The 19,437-nt window shown below is 36.8% G+C and overlaps 2 protein-coding genes across 4 annotated transcripts in view; one reads left to right on the plus strand and one right to left on the minus strand.

The window, feature by feature from the left end:
* LOC106178531 (transforming growth factor beta receptor type 3) overlaps window positions 1–5,412 on the minus strand; it is a 37,643-nt gene extending 32,231 nt beyond the window's left edge. Inside the window, exons 1-2 of one of the 2 annotated variants that reach the window (XM_013561742.2) lie at window positions 5,159–5,412; window positions 1,066–1,223 (exon numbers count right to left, since the gene is read on the minus strand). In XM_013561742.2, the coding sequence (XP_013417196.2) occupies window positions 1,066–1,126 (61 nt within the window). In that variant the 5' untranslated portion in view covers window positions 1,127–1,223; window positions 5,159–5,412. Of the gene's footprint in view, window positions 1–1,065; window positions 1,224–4,577; window positions 5,073–5,158 lie in introns of those variants that run through there. The other variant, XM_013561743.2, reaches the window with a different exon arrangement.
* Window positions 5,413–12,202: 6,790 nt separating this feature from the next.
* On the plus strand, window positions 12,203–18,702 carry LOC106178514 (uncharacterized). 2 transcript variants are annotated; one of them, XM_013561726.2, is made up of 9 exons: window positions 12,203–12,362; window positions 13,449–13,933; window positions 14,292–14,476; window positions 14,983–15,453; window positions 15,746–15,837; window positions 16,021–16,186; window positions 16,421–16,582; window positions 16,879–17,004; window positions 17,518–18,702. In XM_013561726.2, exons 2-9 carry the CDS (start codon window positions 13,516–13,518, stop codon window positions 17,848–17,850), a joined length of 1,953 nt encoding a protein of 650 aa, XP_013417180.2. In that variant the 5' UTR covers window positions 12,203–12,362; window positions 13,449–13,515; the 3' UTR covers window positions 17,851–18,702. The 2 variants fall into 2 exon arrangements, with proteins under 2 accessions (XP_013417180.2, XP_013417181.2); XM_013561727.2 differs by lacking the exon at window positions 12,203–12,362 and adding an exon at window positions 13,194–13,214.
* Window positions 18,703–19,437: the final 735 nt, after the last annotated feature.

A 19,437-nucleotide genomic window follows, 5' to 3' on the forward strand; every position in this document is an offset into this window, starting at 1 on the left:
GAGCCGAGGTCTAGCAAGGCCCAGAGCAAAATATGACTGACCTTCATGAAAGGAAGCCTGCCTAATCCTTTAACAGTCTATCAATGAATAAATTTGAAAATGGGAAGTTCAAGTATACAATTGATGATTCATTTGGCTTAAGTGAACATTTCTGTTATTCATTAACATAATATTAATGCTATTTATTTATCTTATGAACTTCATAATCAGCATTTTATTAGCTTATTTACTTATTTCTATTATTTTATTATTGTTTTAGGGTCTCGGGGGCTCAATTCCTTTGTTTAAATTGTGTTGGGTTTTTAACTTTATATACCAATTTTAGCACATTCCACACAAAAAGCAAACTGCCTGATCAAATATGTAAAGTGGAAGAACTTATGCGCATAAATAATCATCTGTAATTCTCTGCCAAGTTAACACACACTAATAAAAACTGACAGCAACCACATCTATATATATATATATATATATATATATATATATATATATATATATATATATATATATGATTCTCCAAACCAAAACAAGTGTGGTTACGACAAAAACACGAGATGGGTTAATTAATTACACTTTAATCTACGCTAATACTAACACACAATGAGTCTGTGCCCATCGTGTCTGTTAATTAGGCCTTGACTTCATCTGACAGTGGCTTTTTTAAAAATTATTATCACATTTTTCAGAAACCCATATCAGTGGAAAATGAACTGATCTTATTTTATTCTTAGGTATCATTACTGTATTTTTAATATATTTAATTCATTATTTCTATCATAACTTTACAATGCTTATCTTTTTTGTGAGCCCTCACTTCATCTGTTGTTGGTTCAAATGCTTCCATACAATTCATTTATACTGTTTTTCTGAACCAGCATTTCCATGTTATTTTCAGAATAAAATCTCTTCAAAAATAGTTAGGACTGGTAGTTCTGGTACACTGGCTTCAAAACCAAAAGGCTACTTTGGATTAACTTAAATCAACCCTCATAGTCAACAACCTGCAGTGAAAAAAGAGCTGACAGTGTTCCAAGTAATTGATCCAATGAAGCACTGATAACTTACCTATGGCCGCCAGCGCCCCTATGTATAGTACCACAGCTTCATGAATATGTATTTTCTTCATGCCCACACCTCAATGCATTCGGCCCATTACGGGGCCTAGGATTTCACTCTTACACTGGGATGAATCAGAAGATGTGGCTGATATCCTACTCAATAGGCTGAAAGTGAAAAAAAAAAAGCATTATTGATTTAAGATTATGAGTACAAGTGAAGGTTTGTATTTTAAAAATACCTTAAAATAAGCAAATTGGTGAGGCTCACGCTAAGACCCTAATTCAAACTGACCAAGGAGAATAAAAATTTGTCTTTTCATTATCACAGAGGAATTTGTATTATTGAGTTACATAATCACTGACCCTAAAATAAATCAAGAAAAAAAAAAAAGAAAGAAACACAACCAACCAGAATACTTAGAATGACAACCTGCTAGGAGAAGAACTGGCTGAAGAAGAAATGTGAATTGGCTTCAACCCATTCACACTAGTTAGCATTTTTAGGACTGTGGTTATCACCTAACTATGGTTGTGGTGCACAGTCAACTTTTCTTATGTTACTCGTCATCTAACAACTCCACCACTGGACTTCTAACATGGTCAATTTCAAACTGTGGTCTTTATGGAGGTTGTTTTCATAGTAAAATATATACACTATAAAGCAAATAATTTGTCCGACTTCACAGGCCTTTTGACCTGCTGAATCCCATAGTGCACCCAAAAATGACCTTCCGCTGTCCAGATATTCCTTATGGGGAGTGGGCAGGTTGGTTGCTTTTTTTAAAGTAAACACATCATTTTATGTATGAACTATAGGAATCAAACAGGAAGTACAATAGATGAGGGACATATAAGTAAGGGAACTCCAAAAGTAAAAGTGGGTTTATTTGACTGTAGTCATATCGAGATTCATTGTACCGTACTTTACTTGTTAACAAGTGTGAATAAGGTATATTTTTCCTGAAAATCAAATGACACACAAGTAACAGGTCCGAAAGCCCTCAAGACTGTCCATAAAGATGCAGTAAAGATGAATGCATCTTGCACAATGCAGGTTTCTGTATTGCCCAAAGAGAAGTACTTTATTCTCCGGTAACCTTCAGAGAGAGAAGACAGGAAGAACACAAGTCGGCTTTATGGACACACTGCTAAGGGATGCTGCAACAGAAAATGTCATAGACAAGGAGAGCTGAAATAAAGAAACCCTGTGCAAGCTGTGGAGTTTCTTTCAAGGCAAACTAGTAGTAACGGTAGTCCAAAACCTAAGCCATCTTAAATTAAAAAAAAAAAAAAAAAATTGCAGAAAGATTTTGACTATAAATATTCATATTTACAGTAGTTCATCACATTAAACGAAAATTATCTAAATTCAACCACCAAATATTATAAATGAAACAATAAATTCTAAGAACCATCTTATTTACAATATCGATATTACACAAAAAGTTTCCTGAATTTACTGTTGAATGCTTTAAACAACACTAATAAAGTCACAACAAGAAAATATACACTTATATATTTACTTATCAATAAAGGCATAACAAATTTTTTACCTCTTCAAAAATCCCTTTCAACAAGGGAACATGCTTAATATCACCTCTATCAAGATCATCAAAAATATGCTGATAGCTATCAACAGTTACAATCACTATTGAAGGGACATTTTTCAGTGGGGGAATCTGAAATGAACCATCGCATATCGTATATTGTATCGTCTGAATACCCTCCATTAGATAATTTGCTCCTATGGTTTGATTTAAAAGATGGTGTACATGGTACAAAAACCAACCAAATGACCCCGCTAATCTACTTTTAAAATCTAGTATGTAAATCTCTTCAAGAAAACCACAAAGAACTTTAAAGGAAGCCTCTACATTGAAGGCTACAACCTAAAAAGACTGACATTTTTATGGTTGTTATTAACACTCCCCTCAAGGAAGAAACATCTGAAATGCTCACCATATTGCTTCAGCAAGGACTTTTGTTACCAAACAATTCTTTTTTCTTTTCTTTCTCAGATCTAAGTAATTTATCCAACAAAACAAACCTATTTTATGTTCTTCAGTAAACATTACCTGAGATGACCCCAAATTTGATATCTGATACAGATGACAACAGTTTTCAATAAAGCCCCCTGAAGTTATTATTTATAGTTACACACCAAGTGACCCTTTCTGTTGTGCTCTTTTCTGTTGAATATCATTTATTGATTTTTGGGCCACTCTGTTTGTGATAGCACAAAAAGAATAGGTCATATACATTTAATATGTTATGTGTGCCGTTTTGTATATGCCGTTCTTCTTTACTTAAGGTTCTTGTCTTATTAGTACTTATATTTGGCAGCAAAAAGAAAGACTGTTTTAGTCTGTCATTAAATGCTGATAAGTTATAACTACAAGACAGCTTACATTTCTCACTAAGTCTATAAAACTAAGATCGATGGCCTTCTATTTACTAATTGTACAAATTTGGATGACTGCCAATTCTGACCCCTTTCATGCCAACAAAGTGGTAATATTTAAGAAACAGCAGATATATACTTTTAGATATTGGCAATGTATTTTTAACACCCTTTATCATTTGATGCAAGATTGAATTAATTCCTTTATGCTGCTGAACTATGAAGAAACGTGGTAAAAACTCCTTACTAGTATCGATGTTTCACTCTTAGTGATCAACCTTATTGCTGCATAAAACTTACTTATATACAACAATCTGTTATACATTCTTAAATAACTTTGGTGAATATAAATTTTTTCCATATTTCAAATACATGGTGAGTATAAGACTTGAGATGGTAAAAATTCAGGCTACCATGAATAGCCAATAAAACCAAAACAACAACAACAATAATAACAATATCAAACTTCCTTCAAAATTATTTTCAAAAGGGCAAGAAAATAATTCATCGTATTCAGCACACAAATCGGAGAAGTATGATAACTTGAAAGGAATCATTTTGATAAATATTTTTTCAGTTTGCAAATATTTGCACTGGAAATTCAGGCAGCGCATCATTAAAATCTTTTTCACGCAACCCTTGTTTTTTAATATGTACACAATTTTAACTATTTATAAATTGTTTTAAAGTATAGGCCTACTATCCACATCTAAAAATGTCCCAAAACCACACTTTCTGTATCAAAATATCCTGCAAAGCTATTATCTTTCAAAGTTCAGACCAAAAACAAAAATCCTCCAATTGTACAAATTAGCTTTTTTTCAAGAAAATTTGCTAATGGAAGCAAGATACCAGAACAGATACCTTTAAATAAGATTTGAAATAAAAAATGAAAAAAAAAATAAAATAAAAATTTAGCGCTTTTCATTCTGTTAATCACCAGATTTTTGATATGACACAGAAACCTTAAAGTTGTCATATAGATCTACATACAAATCAAACAATCTTTGAACACTCCAAATTTCCTATGAGCAGAAATATAAAGAATGCACCAAATTATACAAGACTTATTAAACAATATAAAAGAACTGGGATTACTAGCCTTTCTAAAAACTGACCTTAAATGTTGACAAATAAATACAAAGCGACCACTTCCTGGCTAAAACAAGGTGGAATGACTTTTTTACTACACAGGACAGGAAATGTCATATTCAATGAATGACCTTTTCTATTCATGATGAAATCTACAAGAATATGGAGGTCAATCGGTGTGGAAATTTCAAGTCGGACGATATCCGCACCAGCAATCTGTGAAACCATTGTCCCACCATAAGTGAAGTCGTCTTGCATACAGAAGCCCCCACTTGCAACACATTTTACACGCAATCCTGGCTAAAGCAACGCAGCGCTAGCCTCGCGCGCTTGATACTCAGGTCATCCATTACAAACAAGATGGCCGGCCTTTTATTTGATGACCGCTGTTGCCTGAAAGCGCAGGCGAGCCCCATGGTAAAGTAAACAACTGAAAATTCCGAAAGTTTGAGCCCTTAAACATCGCCAACCCCCTCCAAATCATACATCATCGGAATTGACAATACATAAGGAGTAAATTGGCGTTGACAAGGCAAGCCAAAGAAACGCAGGGGTTAAGAAAAGGCTGAGGGTATGGGAGAGAAACCATGACCGAGTGATGCCTCACCTTTTAGCTTACGTCCATCATGTCTTATAGAGGTCAGCGCGCTGGTCATTCCCTTGCCGTTATTTCTGGCTTCTTCGCGTACACTACCTCAAAAAATGTGTGCTAAATATATTCCTGAGGTGTTAAGTCACTTGAGCAATGCTTGACAAGTGTAAAAGTCAATAGGATCCGCGATAAAACTGTGAATTGGTCTTAGCGTAGTACGATTTCCCTCGCTCGGTACAATGTTGTTATTTCGGAACTCATTAGCATTTTCCATATATGGTCAATTGACGTCACGCGCAAGTGCTGACACCTGCTTGCAAGTGTTTGTCCTCATCGGGTAACATTATGGCGGATAAAAAACATTTGCATTGTACTAAAATTTCACATTTTCTGTCTTTAACTTTGAGATTTGAGATTTATGAGCTACACAAGCAAGAAAATACAGAGATGATGACTCAACATCATAGAAAGGGAAAACTCAGCACAACTATAAAGAATAATATTTGGTTTATTTTGATTGTATTTTTCATAACAACAAAAGTGTGTCAAAAGGTCACAACGCACAGTTCATTCATAAAACAGGAATTATTATCTTGACTCAAAACCGGAGCGGGATGCGGTTCCGCTAAGAATATAAATCATCGGAGTAACTATACATAAATGTAAAATGAAGGCAAATAATTGACAACCCGACCCTTGCACGTATATTAACCTATCATACTGAATGGCATTAGAAATCGCAACTTTCATGTGTAGGTGATTGTATTGCTTATTTGGACTCACTAACATTGCTAAATAAACGCAGGACACGGCGGCAGGTGTTTTGAGGATGACAAGGTCTCTTTTTATCCTTTTAATTTTTTCAATCTGTGTGCATTGGGTTTCATATTTTAGAATATGATGTTATTCGTCCATCAAAATTGATAGGTGCACATATAGGCCTATATAAAGTATATATATATATATATATATATATATATATATATATATATATATATATATATATATATATATATATATATATATATATATATATATATATATATATATATATATGCCTAGCCTACTACTGAGATTGACTCTGCGTAGGGTTGGCCTACGGTAAGGCAGTTCAAAGATCTTAAAATTACTTGAAGCTTTTTTCCTGCTATTTTTTCGTCTTAGCCACATAACAATGTAGATGGAGAGAATACGACAACATTTTTATTCCTCATTGTCCTTCATTTTTTCTTAACGAACGATTTTATTATATGTCAAGTACTGTCGGATTCAGGTTTTTGTTGCATAAACCTCTGAGTATGACTTCGTTAAATTTGTTTGAATGTTAAAAAGTTTTGAAAAACTGTGAATAAAAGCCTCTACATAGGATGGCTAATGCTGATGATGTGCTAATAAAACCGATGATCATAATAAGTATACTGTACAGTAGGCTACAGTGGCGGATTTAGGGGGGGGGGAGGGTCAGGGGGTCCTGACCAAAAAAAAATCACACCGATAGTCCCCTCTTGAAATTAGAACTTTGACTAGCTGAGTCATAGTTCTAAACCGTACCAAATGACACCGTTCGCCCTCTAAAATACCAAATTTTTCGGGGCCCTTCAGCGGACCCCGAACCCCACGCCAAGGGTGGGGTGGGGGAGGGGTGGGGGAGGGCGGGAGTCGGCTTCTCATCCACAGCCTGTCATTCCTAGAAAACGGACACCCCTTCAAATAATCCTGGATCCACGATCCGCCCCTGAATATAGCTCCTATCAATAAGATATTATATGGTAGAAATACGAGAATGGTACATATCGTTTCAAAACGCAGCATGACGGAATCCTGCCATATGAAAATTAATTGACTTATATTATTTCAATGTGGAAGTTTAAACATAGAATCCTGTCATATTCATTTTTTTTCTAAATTGTCATAGACCCGTAGGCGACAGAGAGTACGGGAGTGAGTAATAGTGGTGGGCCTGCTGGTAGTTACTAATACATTAACCTATTCCTCAGTTGTCAGTTCAATGAACTTTACCAGCCACGGCTAGTTCATGCACTACATGTACCAACACTACAGGGCCTTAAGCGTTGATTAGTGTCGCCTTGGTCCCCAGCAAAATTAACACTTAGATTCATATGACTAACAGTGACTCCACTCTTACCACCACTCTTTTAGTGGAGGAAAATTTCCAATGGACTCCTACACAAAAATTTAACCCCACCCCACTCCTTTAACAGTTACCCCGTTTCAAATCAATTTTTATATAATTTCATAAATTTTATCTTAGACGATGTTATTGGAAGAGGTCTAGATTTACCAAGGATATATATCCTTTGACTTACTATTTTATACACATGAATATATCTAGATCTTGACTTGAGCTTTACGCATGCGCACTTATGATCTACACTTGTTAAACTTCAAACTGCACGTGACATTAATATTTCTCCTCAAACATTCCTTGTGCATCACTAAAATGCTTCACTAGAAACGTAATGAAAAAGTAACGAACGTGAACTTCCACATATAATTTGGATGGTTAAATAACGACGGAACACCGGCCTTAGGTCTCATTTAACTGGCCTAGGGCACATGTAGGGCCTTTGGAAAAGTCTCTCAGACGCGACTAGTCTGTAATTACAAGGCAGACAACCCTAGAAAATTTAAACGTCATATTCGCAGTTGATTGGCCTATGAATTATGGAAATGAGGGAAACGTACGTTGGTCAGGGGGCTTAACACAGATTAACGATGAAAAATGTGTATGTGCAAACCGCAATATAATATTTGACTTTTGTTGTAATTGTCTGTAGTGTAAAGAAACTCATTTCAACTCTCTTCAAAATCCAAAGCAATATCGACACCATGGGTGAGGACGGGGGTTAGTATGCGCCCCGCCCTTAGCTCATAAAAATTTAATTCACCACAGGAACATATTTTACGCCAAATGCTTGGGAGTAAAATAAACAAATACTTAATTTAGTGAAATCCTGTCAGTTTCATACACTTTGTTTAAACTCATCCACTTGTTTGCGGACAAGCTGATTAGAACGACGGAGATAACACCGGTTTTAGATCGAAAATCCCTGTGTTGAAATCAACGAAATATGAGACCTTTACAAAACGGGCCAAATCGTTGCACCTTGCTGAGACCTGGTCGCAATAACATTGGCATTATCATCAGTTGTATACACACAGATTTCAGGACAAGGAAACATTCACACTAAAAACACTAAGACCGAAAATCAGCATGAAACGCGTCATCAGACGGCAAAAATTATTCACATTTGCTGGTACTGACAAAGTATTTGAGATTTATTACAGACCCAAGAAAAAAAAAACTTGTGCCTGGGCCATAGAGAGATTTTAAACCAGATAATCAAAGATATTTCTCTTTCTAAATAAAATTGCACATATATCTAGAGAGCAATGTTGCACACACACACACACACACACACACACACACAAGTCACGACACAGCAGGCCTCTGGTCGCAGCCTGAAAGAAAGCACTGAAGTAAGGGACTGAAAGATCGGAACTAGAGTATATAGGGCAAGTACATGAGTCACCTTGGCAGGTCACAGCGAAGTGTTCTACTGAACTCATGTAGTGCGCTTGAGCACACACAGATACTGCTGTACAAATAAAAAAGTTTACATCATGTATTCCCGAGCGTGCAGCGGTCATATGGATTCTTTGTTAGGATATGACCCAGGGTCTCGGCTATCAGAAAATGGCCGAGGTCAAATATAACGTCGGCGCTGTACGAGATTTATTTTAAAAATGCAGCTGAAAATTATGTTTTGTCTCGTAAAATATGTTAAAAAGAATGCCGTGCATGTTTCAGCTCGATGGAACTGAGACTTTGGAAAAGATTATATATGACTGTTTTCCCTTTTGGATGCTTATTTTCAAATATAGCAAATTATTCTGATTAAATTGTTCAAAGAAAAGGTATAAATTTTTATACCAGGGGTTCCAACAATAACAATGTGCATTTGGATCAGAAAAACCGATGTTACCCGGCAGTTGGTGAAATATCACAATGAACAGTTTCGAAAGTCATAGTGATTGCAACACAAATATTCAAGCAGGAAGAGTTGCCTTTCGTAAGATATCCATGCTGTCTAAAAGCAAAATTTTCCTTTTTTTTTCTCATCGGCGCTTGACTTTCTTGCACTAATGTTCATCGATACTGAAGGAATGTTGGGCATCTTTTTACAAATAGGTTGTTCTTTCTGGTATTTATGAAGCGTTTTAAATTATGTTCTCCGCTTGGCTTGTCTAGTCATCTAGGGGGAGTAAAATGGCGAAAATGTCATTTGACCTTCCCGCAAGGTTTTCGTGACTAGCCTTTTTTTGGTTGGCAATTTACAAGTAGATAACTTTAAAAAATAAAAGAATTAGTAATATATATCTCAAAATGAAGAGAGTGATATAAAATTTAAACGAGCGCCTTCAATACTCAGATGTACCAAAAATTTTACGATAACAGATGGACACTTTGAGTAGACGTACCATGCTAATACTCAGCCGAATATTAGAATTAGATTTAAAAATGTTGTCATCCATATAATATTGCAGACCACACTGTTTAACTCGATAGAGGCGCCTGGTTTTGAAATTAAATTCATTCATTCATTGTAGTGTCATGTGCTTCACTGCTTAAAAAAAAACCTCCACCCTTTTGTTTGGATTTATAAGACACTTATTATATATATTTGTTCTTGCTTTATGGGATGTATTATAACTATAAATTTGGAAGCTGTTTTATATGTAAAATATAAGATATACCAGTACACCATACAGTAAACACGTTTACAAGTGGGTTATACAAGTGTTACTTTTATAACAAGGGGTAAATAAGGAATATAACAATGTACTGACCTGTAGTGCCGCGGTTTGAGGTATGCGGTATTAGTGCAATTTAAGGTTTGCCCACGAGTACGCAAAATAACAAGTATAGCTGGACTGTGATTCTGTCAATGACATTAGATATTTTGTAAGTGGTCGCTTTATTAAGCTTTATAAAATGGGCATCTTGACATAGTTGCTGGGTTATTTAACGGTAGCTTTGGTTACGTTCCAAGTCATTGCCCTGGCCGGCATTTGGAGTGGAGACGTTTTGAATACCTGATATAAGTCACATGGAGAGGCCAAAGGATATAAAAATAGAAAAAAAAAGAGAAAAGCGAAAGTTAGGATGGATAAGGAAAAGAAGGGATAGGCATTTATCTTATAAAACATAAACCAACATTAAGTCTTAAACAGTTTCGGGAGTTAAACTCACTCAATATATATAAGGGTCTACGTGAGGTCCATGAGGCTCGGCCCCACTAATATGGGTCATTAAGGTCAGTGTTGTCGTTGGTTTAATGATCATTCAGTCTCTAGACATCAAAATTTCAATTTATGTTGCACGTTTGTCATGAAAGCTTTGTACCGCCTTCTCTTCAAAACACACGTATCAATTTAAATAAACAGGTTCCGACCTCTGATAATGGTACTGATATCTCAACCGATATCTTATTATTTTATTTGTTTATTTGAGATAGTTGCAAATCTGGTTTTGAATTCAGATAGGCCTCTAGGGAAATATATAGGCCTACAGGTCTTAGTATGCAGGCCTAAAATTACCTCGATATTAACCCGTATTAAGAAAGAACGGTTGGATAAATCCGACACGAGAAAACATCCTGTAAGCATTTTCATAAAAAAGCTATAAGGTATATCATAAACTGTCATTTAGTTTTTAAGATTTAGTAACAAAATGTTCTGTATTGGAGGATCACAAGAAATGGACAAAATAGTTTGACTCCACCTCCCATGTTTTCTCTTCTTTTCATCCCCCCTCTCTTCATCCCCTTCCCTCTCTCCCTTTGGCAGGACCCACCTACGATCACGACAGATTAATGATATTTTGCCTGATATTATATGTTGTAAAACGACATAAATTTTATATAACTTTTTTGGACAATACTGTTGTGCTAGTTGAGCTGTAATAGCAACCAGAGACAGAAAGCGCCTGCGCATGCGTAATACAGCATGTTGAGCAGACGGCTTCAATGGATTTGAATCTATCAAACTGTTTAAAAATCATTTAAAACAACATGGCTTGCTTCACTGTTTGTTTCATCTTACCAGAAAAATTAACAATGCATCAAAACCTTTAGAAGTTTGCAAAATTTGCAATTTTATTTCCCAGTTTCGTGCACCCAATCTAAACTTGAAGCCTTCCAAACCAAAATTTTCCCGACAAAACGTATATTCAACGATTTTACCGTATATACTAATAATGTGCTTTAAAATTTTTAATTTTCCTCAGATAAGTTCACCAAGAAGCGATTCATGCACTTTGAATGCGTTCAAAATCTTGGCTTGAATTGCTTTAAACCGCTTTGTTTTCGAGAAGTCAAAACTGACTGTCAAATCCCGATAACTGAATTTTGAAACGACTATCGACCATTAGTCCAAACAAAATGAGGGTTAAACTTCCATTATTTGCAATTAATCTCTAAAGGAATATCAAAGTATCTTCTCAATATTCAATCCATTTTGCCACCACGGCCATTTTGACTCTGATTTTTACAGTTATTTGGAGTGGGGTGGAGATCCTTTGGATTGAGATGACTCAGACCCAATCTTAAGAACTAAACAGCTCATTGGAGGATTTAGAGGGGGGTTAGGGGGTGGAGTCCTGCCTCCCCCCCCCCCCTTCGATTTCTGGTTCCCCCTTGAAATTAGAATTTTGACAAATGGTACCGTTCGCCCTCTAATTTACGAAAGATTTTCGGGGGCCCGTCCCTGCAGATGGACAACCGGTCTAGGCCTATAGTTGGGGAGCCTGTTTGAAACGTAAATAAACAACTTGTATTCTTTAGCTGATCACATTATTTGCTTGTGACATTTAGCCTCCTTGTAGATAAGACATCTCTCGTCTTGGTTGCAATTTGTCACACATCATATAGGGTTCAACTTCTTTCTTCATTTTACGCTACTGTTGCACTTGCTGAGATTTTGAAGCCATTTCTCGTGCCACACCAAACACATTTGCATGGCTTGTCTTGGACAGCTCTACCTGTCGCCCCAAAGTAAAAATTTTCGTGTGGGCGTTTTTGTTATTCTGTCACCGGTACAAGCTCTGGCCTGCCCGTACACGCTGTTTATTCCTAGGCTATATAAAGCGGCAGATCGTAGTTTATAACAGACGAAAACCTGTTAATCGCCACAGAAGGTGGGTACTACAGTGAAAAAGGGAAATCAAAGCCTGATCGTGATTTTATGAACCGGATTAGACTTGAGACTAGAGGAGTAGGCCTATGTGTTGTTGTGTTGAGTTGTGTTGAGGAGCAGCCCACTGCCTTATCAATCAGCAATCAGTGCAATATCTAAATAGGACCCTTATTTAATAATCAAAAAATTCCAAATCCATTATAATTGTTGTTTTTTACTAGTACTGTGTCGGATTTAAATGGAATAATCTAAAGCCAATTTTAAAAGGGCTCTCAAAAATATGATAATGAAACAGGAAGGCTTATTTCGCACATATACCATAGGGCTCATTCCCAATGACACTTTCGGTCTATGAAGATCGATCCAACTCCTCGGGACTCTCACTGAAGGCATTCAGATTAACATATTAACACGCCTCCTCCTGGCGTTGAGCAGAGCACAGAAAAAAAAAAAACTAGTGGTTAAGCGAAACAAGAGGCGTGTTAATCTGTTAATCTGATTGCATTCAGCGAGAGTCCCCGCGAAGTTGGATCGATCTACGTAGACCGACAGTTTCATTAGGAAAAACCCCCTCATAGGCATAATGAAGTAGATATATTTTGAAGGACAAAGTGGCCTATTTATGTATGAAGATAAGATGAAATAGCTCATGACATATAAGATAAAATGGCATTTGATATCGATTTTTGCTGAATGCAGCTGATGCTGGTCTAACAGAAAGTCTGAAATAAAGAACGGTAGTACTGTCGAATGTGGATACAGCCTTCAGGAACGGGGGTTGGAGGGGAGGAAAGGGGTGTCAGGAATACATTCCTGAAACGTTTTGGATACCACATCTAGTGAACGCCTTATGGTAATTGAGGGTCGAAGGGGTGGTGGGAGGGGGGTTGGGGGAGTGGAGGGGGCACGTGCACATTATTCACCTTTAAATATCGTACTGCCGATGGGCAACGGTACTTGGGTTCTCTCGCCATACTCATTTATTTCAGAAAGACATCTTGAATTTATTGTAAGTGAAATTACTTAAACGTATCCTATCCGAGATTTTCTTTGAAAAAAGAAGTAATTTTTCTTTTAACTTTTTCAGTTTCAGAATTGTAGCTGAAAAAAAGAAAAACCATTCGCTATATAAATTGGATCTGCATAATTTGAAGATGGGAGAGCCGCAACGCAAACGCGCTATGAAAAGGCTACTGCAGGACTTGGAAGAGTTAAAGAAGTCCCCAGTGGCCAACGTGTCAGCCGCTCCTCTAGATAGCGACATGTTTGAGTGGCACTGTAACTTTAAACTCGATGATAACGTGTACCACCTTATCCTATTCTTTCCTGAAAACTACCCCTATCGGTCTCCAAGTGCAGAGTTTGTACCACGTGGTTTTCAGTATCACGGAGGAGCCACCAAAAATGGAAAGAAGGGAACGCAAGTCTGTTTGTCGATTTTCTCGGATTTTGCCGATTGGCACCGGGAATGGGCGAACGACAAGGCCATGGGGTGGTCTCCCGGGTACACCGTACAGACAGTGCTGTTGAATATGCTGTCGTTTCTCATCGAGGTTCAGTCTGCCAATTCAGGTATGAATAAATCGGGTTTTCTGAAAACTTATTTGCGGGATAAACTTTTGGTTTTGTTTTGTGTGGTTTAAAATTTATTTGATCATTGTGCCTTTGTCATTCAATTTTTCGAAATAAAAACCTTCTTTATTTTGTGTCTAATCTTCACCAGTAGTTATTTTAAATACAAATTTCATACGAACTGAATCACGCATCGGGCTGCAGATCAGTAAAGCTAGATTATGATGGTTTGGATATTTGATGAAAAAAATGCGCTCATCCTTTATAAATATCCTGCACTAGGGTATCCCACAACAATGCCTTGCGACAAAAACCACGGTTTTAGTGTCATCTACATCTAATTTATTCAATTTGACAGCTTTAGGAGGAACAAACGAAGCAAACCTGAAACGCAACCAGAAGTTTAAGTGTTCAGATTGTGGCCATAACTTCAAAAAGCCCTATCCGGAGTTGCCCAAGGAAAGCGAAACCACAGTGTCGCCACCTGCCGCAGAAGACGGTAAACCACATATAGTGTGCTATATTTCAAAGGCGCCGTTTAAGGTATAGTATGTTTACCTCAAGTGAATTCTTTTAAAAGAAAGTAGATAATATCCATCTTTCAGTCTGATTTGGAAGATTTTTTTTACTTTGATATCTTTACATGAGAATTATCATAAAATCCATCAAACATTATCAGTGTTTACATAATTTTGTCTGTTAGACATTGTGTCTCCCTCTCGGATTTGAAATCCATCCAGTATTATATTCCTTTGTGTAAAATACAACTGGATGATTATCATACACAGTATTATCATTTGTAAATGTTACAAATTCCATTCTTTCACTCAGAATTTCACAGGTTTTACACAAAAATGATTTTTAAAAAAATTAATGCAAATTGGTTCAAATCATTTCAAACAATTCATTTATAATTTTTCTGAACCAGCCCTTACGTGTTATTAAAAAAAAGAAAAAAAAACAAAAAAAAAACAAACAAAAAAAAAAAAAACAAAAAAAAAACAGCACGAGTGAGTGTGATTACTTCAAGCTATTTTTCTCCATCCCAGGTTGTGAAGCCCAAGTGCCGGGAGGAACTTTATGGCTACGGTTTAATTAAATCAGGTCCAGACCATCGCCCGTCTCTGACCACCCCGTGCGAGTTTCTAACCGGTGATTCTTTCTACAGTATGCAAAAGTCTGTAGGAAACGTTCAGAGCATCATGAAGGAGGACCTAGCGTTCTTTCTGCCACTTTACATTCATCCAAAGCACGGCGAAGAAATCAAAGCCACGTTTGAAGAAACGATGAGGGCGGTGTCTAAAATATTGCCGGGGTGTAAGAGGGACAGCACCCCCATGGAGACGATAATTTTGCGCGTGATACCAAACCTCATGGCTGCAACGGTGGTCGAGTTTTCTAAAGGGACGCAGCACGCTAGTGATAACCACCTGAGTGGATACTTCGCCCTCCATCGCTTGTTCCTATGGGCGTTGAAGGAGTATCCGAAAATGCAAGACATGTTGGAAGAGAAACTTAAAGTAAGTTCAGCGTCTCTTGGGGATAAATGGAAGAATTGTGTTGGTTTGTGGCGTCAAAACATGCACAGAATAGGCTTATATGTTTCACATAGACAGTTCTGATCTTATTTGCCTAGAGGAGAATTTTAAAACTCTGCACGCGACTTCCATCCCAGTTATCATAATTTAGTTATCCAGAAAAATCATAAATAATAATAATAAAAGTTTGACCCAAATTTATGAAAATATTAACACTCTAAACAGTATGTTCTCAGATTCGTGCATAATTGATTATATAAACCTTCATCTGTAGGAATTTATCACCGATGAAGATCATCGCAGCAAGAAGGCATGCCCTCACATTGGAGAGTGGCTGATGTTGCTGTCGGCTTCAAATAAATACACGTAAGTACAGACTGAAACTCGTTAGTGTAAAATGAACGCCTTAACCGCTGTGCGAGATGGGTAGTTACTTTTTTCACTCATACACGCGTTTACCCTAGGCATGATAATGAAGCTAAAGAGGAGAGAAAAAAGACCAAAAAAAACAGCTTTAATATTTGTCTATATATTAACCAATGCATTCAGATGGCAAGATGCTTCGGACGCCTATTTGTCAGAGAGTTGGAGACGTAACGTAATGTGGTATGTCAAAGATGACGCCAAGCTGGGGTTTATGGACACGCCGCAAAACTATCGGTTAGAAAAGACACTGCAAGCGACAGCTGTAAGCAGGAAGATACTGGCGTTCCAGGTTTGTATTTTTGAAAAAATTTTAAAAATTACAGCAAAATTTGTTTTTAGTTAATGGGAGATCAAATGCTGAAGTGAAGTTTTTGTGCACTATTTGTTATGATTTGAACTCTATGCAACTAGGTGAAGTGGCTCTTAATCTATGTGCCCCTCTTTCGCAAGTAAAATTCTATATTTCAGATATTTATAAGTGCAAAAATTATCACCGATAAACATTGAAATTACTGGTTTACAGGTTTTATTCTTGGACATTGCTATGCCAAAAAGTATGACAAGAGATAACGTTGTGAAGCGGTATGACGAAAACTTTGGATTTCCAACGACTAAAATGGTTGCTGAAATGAAGGCTGCTTGTAGCAAAATTGAGACCATGAAATCCTATGAAGATTGGTTTAAGGTAATATATATTTCATTATACCTGATGTGCAGGTATCATGTATACCACACGTAAATAACTCATATATACCACACGTAAATAACTCTTTATATATGGAACAAGGAAATTCCTTTTTTTGACCCTGGTTTAGAAACATCTTGGCAACTATTATAAGAGATAAAACGCTTAATGCTACATGTCACTTCCTTAAATGTGAGGCCGCGTTAGTTTCAAACTGTACCTCAGTGATTTTCAATGGAAATAAAATTGAAAGAGCTTATTGATGAACTTCCATTGCACCTTTATTGTGTACGTAGGTGTTGCGCTTGGACCCTATACCGGACGATAAGTTATTCGAAAAGTTGATCGAATCCCTAGAGTTTGCTATCAATACGGACGGCTATCACTGGTCATTTTGGAAAGGAGCCGGCGGCTGGACAGAGGTAAGTAGTGATGGGGAAATCGTAAATTTATTTTAGGAAAGGGGCGCATGTTATTACTGGCCTATAGTAAGCAATTTCAGAGTTTTTTTCTTTGAAAAAGTGGACTTTTTATCCTCTGAGTTGACCCAACTTGAGAATCTTTGATATAGAACCTATAAATTGAATTTTTCATTTAGATCAGACCTTTTCCTGTCAGATGGGCGTGTCTTTGGACCCCCTACCCCGGACCCCTACCCCCACCCCCCGCGCCTACATGTACGAAACTGTTAGTCGAATGACTGATTCTTTGTGGCTGTCAGTGATTTATGTTCAATTATTAGCCAACGTTGACGAGAAAAAAAAGTAAAATAATAGCCAGATGACTGTTACAAAAGGAATTCTTTCGTGTTTATCGCCAAATCTCTCTTACGGTAACACGCTGCACATGTCAATATTAAAAAAAGGCGTTTTAAAGAAAGTGAAAGAAACCATTCATTGTATTTTTGCACTGATGGTATCTATATATTTTTACAGGCCTTGAAGCGCTACAAAGCAACTGCGGGTGCGGATTCAAAGAAAGGAAAAGAGGTTAAACAGGGAAAAGCACAGGGAGCCAAGAAAAATGATAAAGATTGTGCTTCCTCGACGGAGGACCTAAAAGGAAAGTCGAAAAACTCGAAGAAAACCGTGAAAGAGGAAGGAGCAAAGAAACCAAAGGGGCGTGCCACCAAAAGAAAGGTCAAGGACGACGACTCAGATACAGATGAAGAGGAGGAAGTTCAAAATGCAAAAGGCCGAGGAAGAGGAAAACGCGCAGCAACAGTGCCATCTCCAGGGAAGAAACCCGTTGCTAAAAAGCGGCCCTAACTAAACAGTGTCAGTGGCTTAAAGGCAAACAGTTTGTGACAACTAATCTTCTGTAAAAGATTTCAAAAAGTAGTTTTTGAAATATTACAAAGACAATTGCTCTTAAGCTTTCTTTCTAGACTGAAGGGAACAGGGAACATCAAGTACGTGACAAATTCATTGCGTATTTAAACAATTGGTTGATGCCAATCACGACCACGGTTTTTGAATGTTTTCAGCTTGATGTGATCGGTACACTGTGGTTCATCTACCACATTAAGCACCAACAAGTGATTTTCAGACATGAAAATTTTGTTCATCTTGGAGGTTAATTTCCTTTTAAAATAAAAGTGACAGGTTAGAAGGACGGTGTTTACATGTTTAGATACTGGGGGAATTTCAGCTTTTGGGTTTGTCAGCTTTTCTAACTGTTCTCCGTTCCCATCCCTGTTTCTGATTTTAAGGATTTTTTTTAAACTAGTACCTTTACTTTTTCTTAAAAACAGAACTTGACTTTGAAAAAAACAACCATAATGAACTGCTCATTATCCATGAATTCCAGATGTCGTATCTTCATGCATTTTGTTTCTTTTCTGGAGTTTAATTGTTCAGATTGTGGCCATAACTTCAAAAAGCCCTATCCGGAGTTGCCCAAGGAAAGCGAAACCACAGTGTCGCCACCTGCCGCAGAAGACGGTAAACCACTTCTGGAGACTTCTGGAGACAATGATGCCAAATGCCCCAAAAATCGACAGTATCTGCCTTTTTTTTACCTTACGTGAAATGTGTTGCTTATAAGCTTGTCGATAAAATATAACAAGTTGAAACAGTCTTAAAAGCTTCAAATTTTGTAATAAAACATCTTTTTAATAATCAGTTGTTCATGTCAGGTGCATTTCGTAATCCATTCAAACCAATTTCTCAACATAGACAAGAAACCAAAAATTCAACAGAGCTTTGCAGCAAGATTTTTCTCACTTTTAAGAACGTATTAAAGCGTTCCCATCGAAAACTTTACAATTTTTGTGACCCAGCCACTGTCGGGGATTTTCAATCTAATTTTTCATAGCAAGATACAGATTTAGAAAAATGATGTAATAATAAAAGATATAAATACTCTCCAAAACATCGGTTTCCATATAATATGGTTTTAATCGATAGGTCATGGCTTCCTTTTTCCAGCCTGAAGGACGCCCATGATATTCTACCCGTAGGGCCTATTCATATTCGGAAACTCTGAACAGTAATATTTTCAAGATGTAACAAATGACAGATGGCATTAAATGCTGCAGAAAGTTCTTTATTAATAAAAAATGTTGGATTGTACAATATTAATTGTTAAATTCAATAAGTGAGGATACGATTGATAAAATTGCTTTAAAATTAAAATGAAATGAAACATTTGGTAGGCCTACTCTGAGGATATTAAAAAAAAATTAAGTTTAAGACTTATTTAAAAATACCAAAAAAACTAGGTCTGTTTTTCAAAAAGCCTTAAATTGGATGGTTTGTGATCATTAACAGAGAGGTGAAGACCATTATGTAAGCTGTTTTTGTGCAATATGTTGTACCCTATATGCTGACTGCGTTTTGATAAAGCAAGAAGTT

Source organism: Lingula anatina, chromosome 3 (genome assembly GCF_051362555.1).
Source record: "Lingula anatina isolate TDL-2025a chromosome 3, LinAna3.0, whole genome shotgun sequence".
NCBI lineage: Eukaryota > Metazoa > Brachiopoda > Lingulata > Lingulida > Lingulidae > Lingula > Lingula anatina.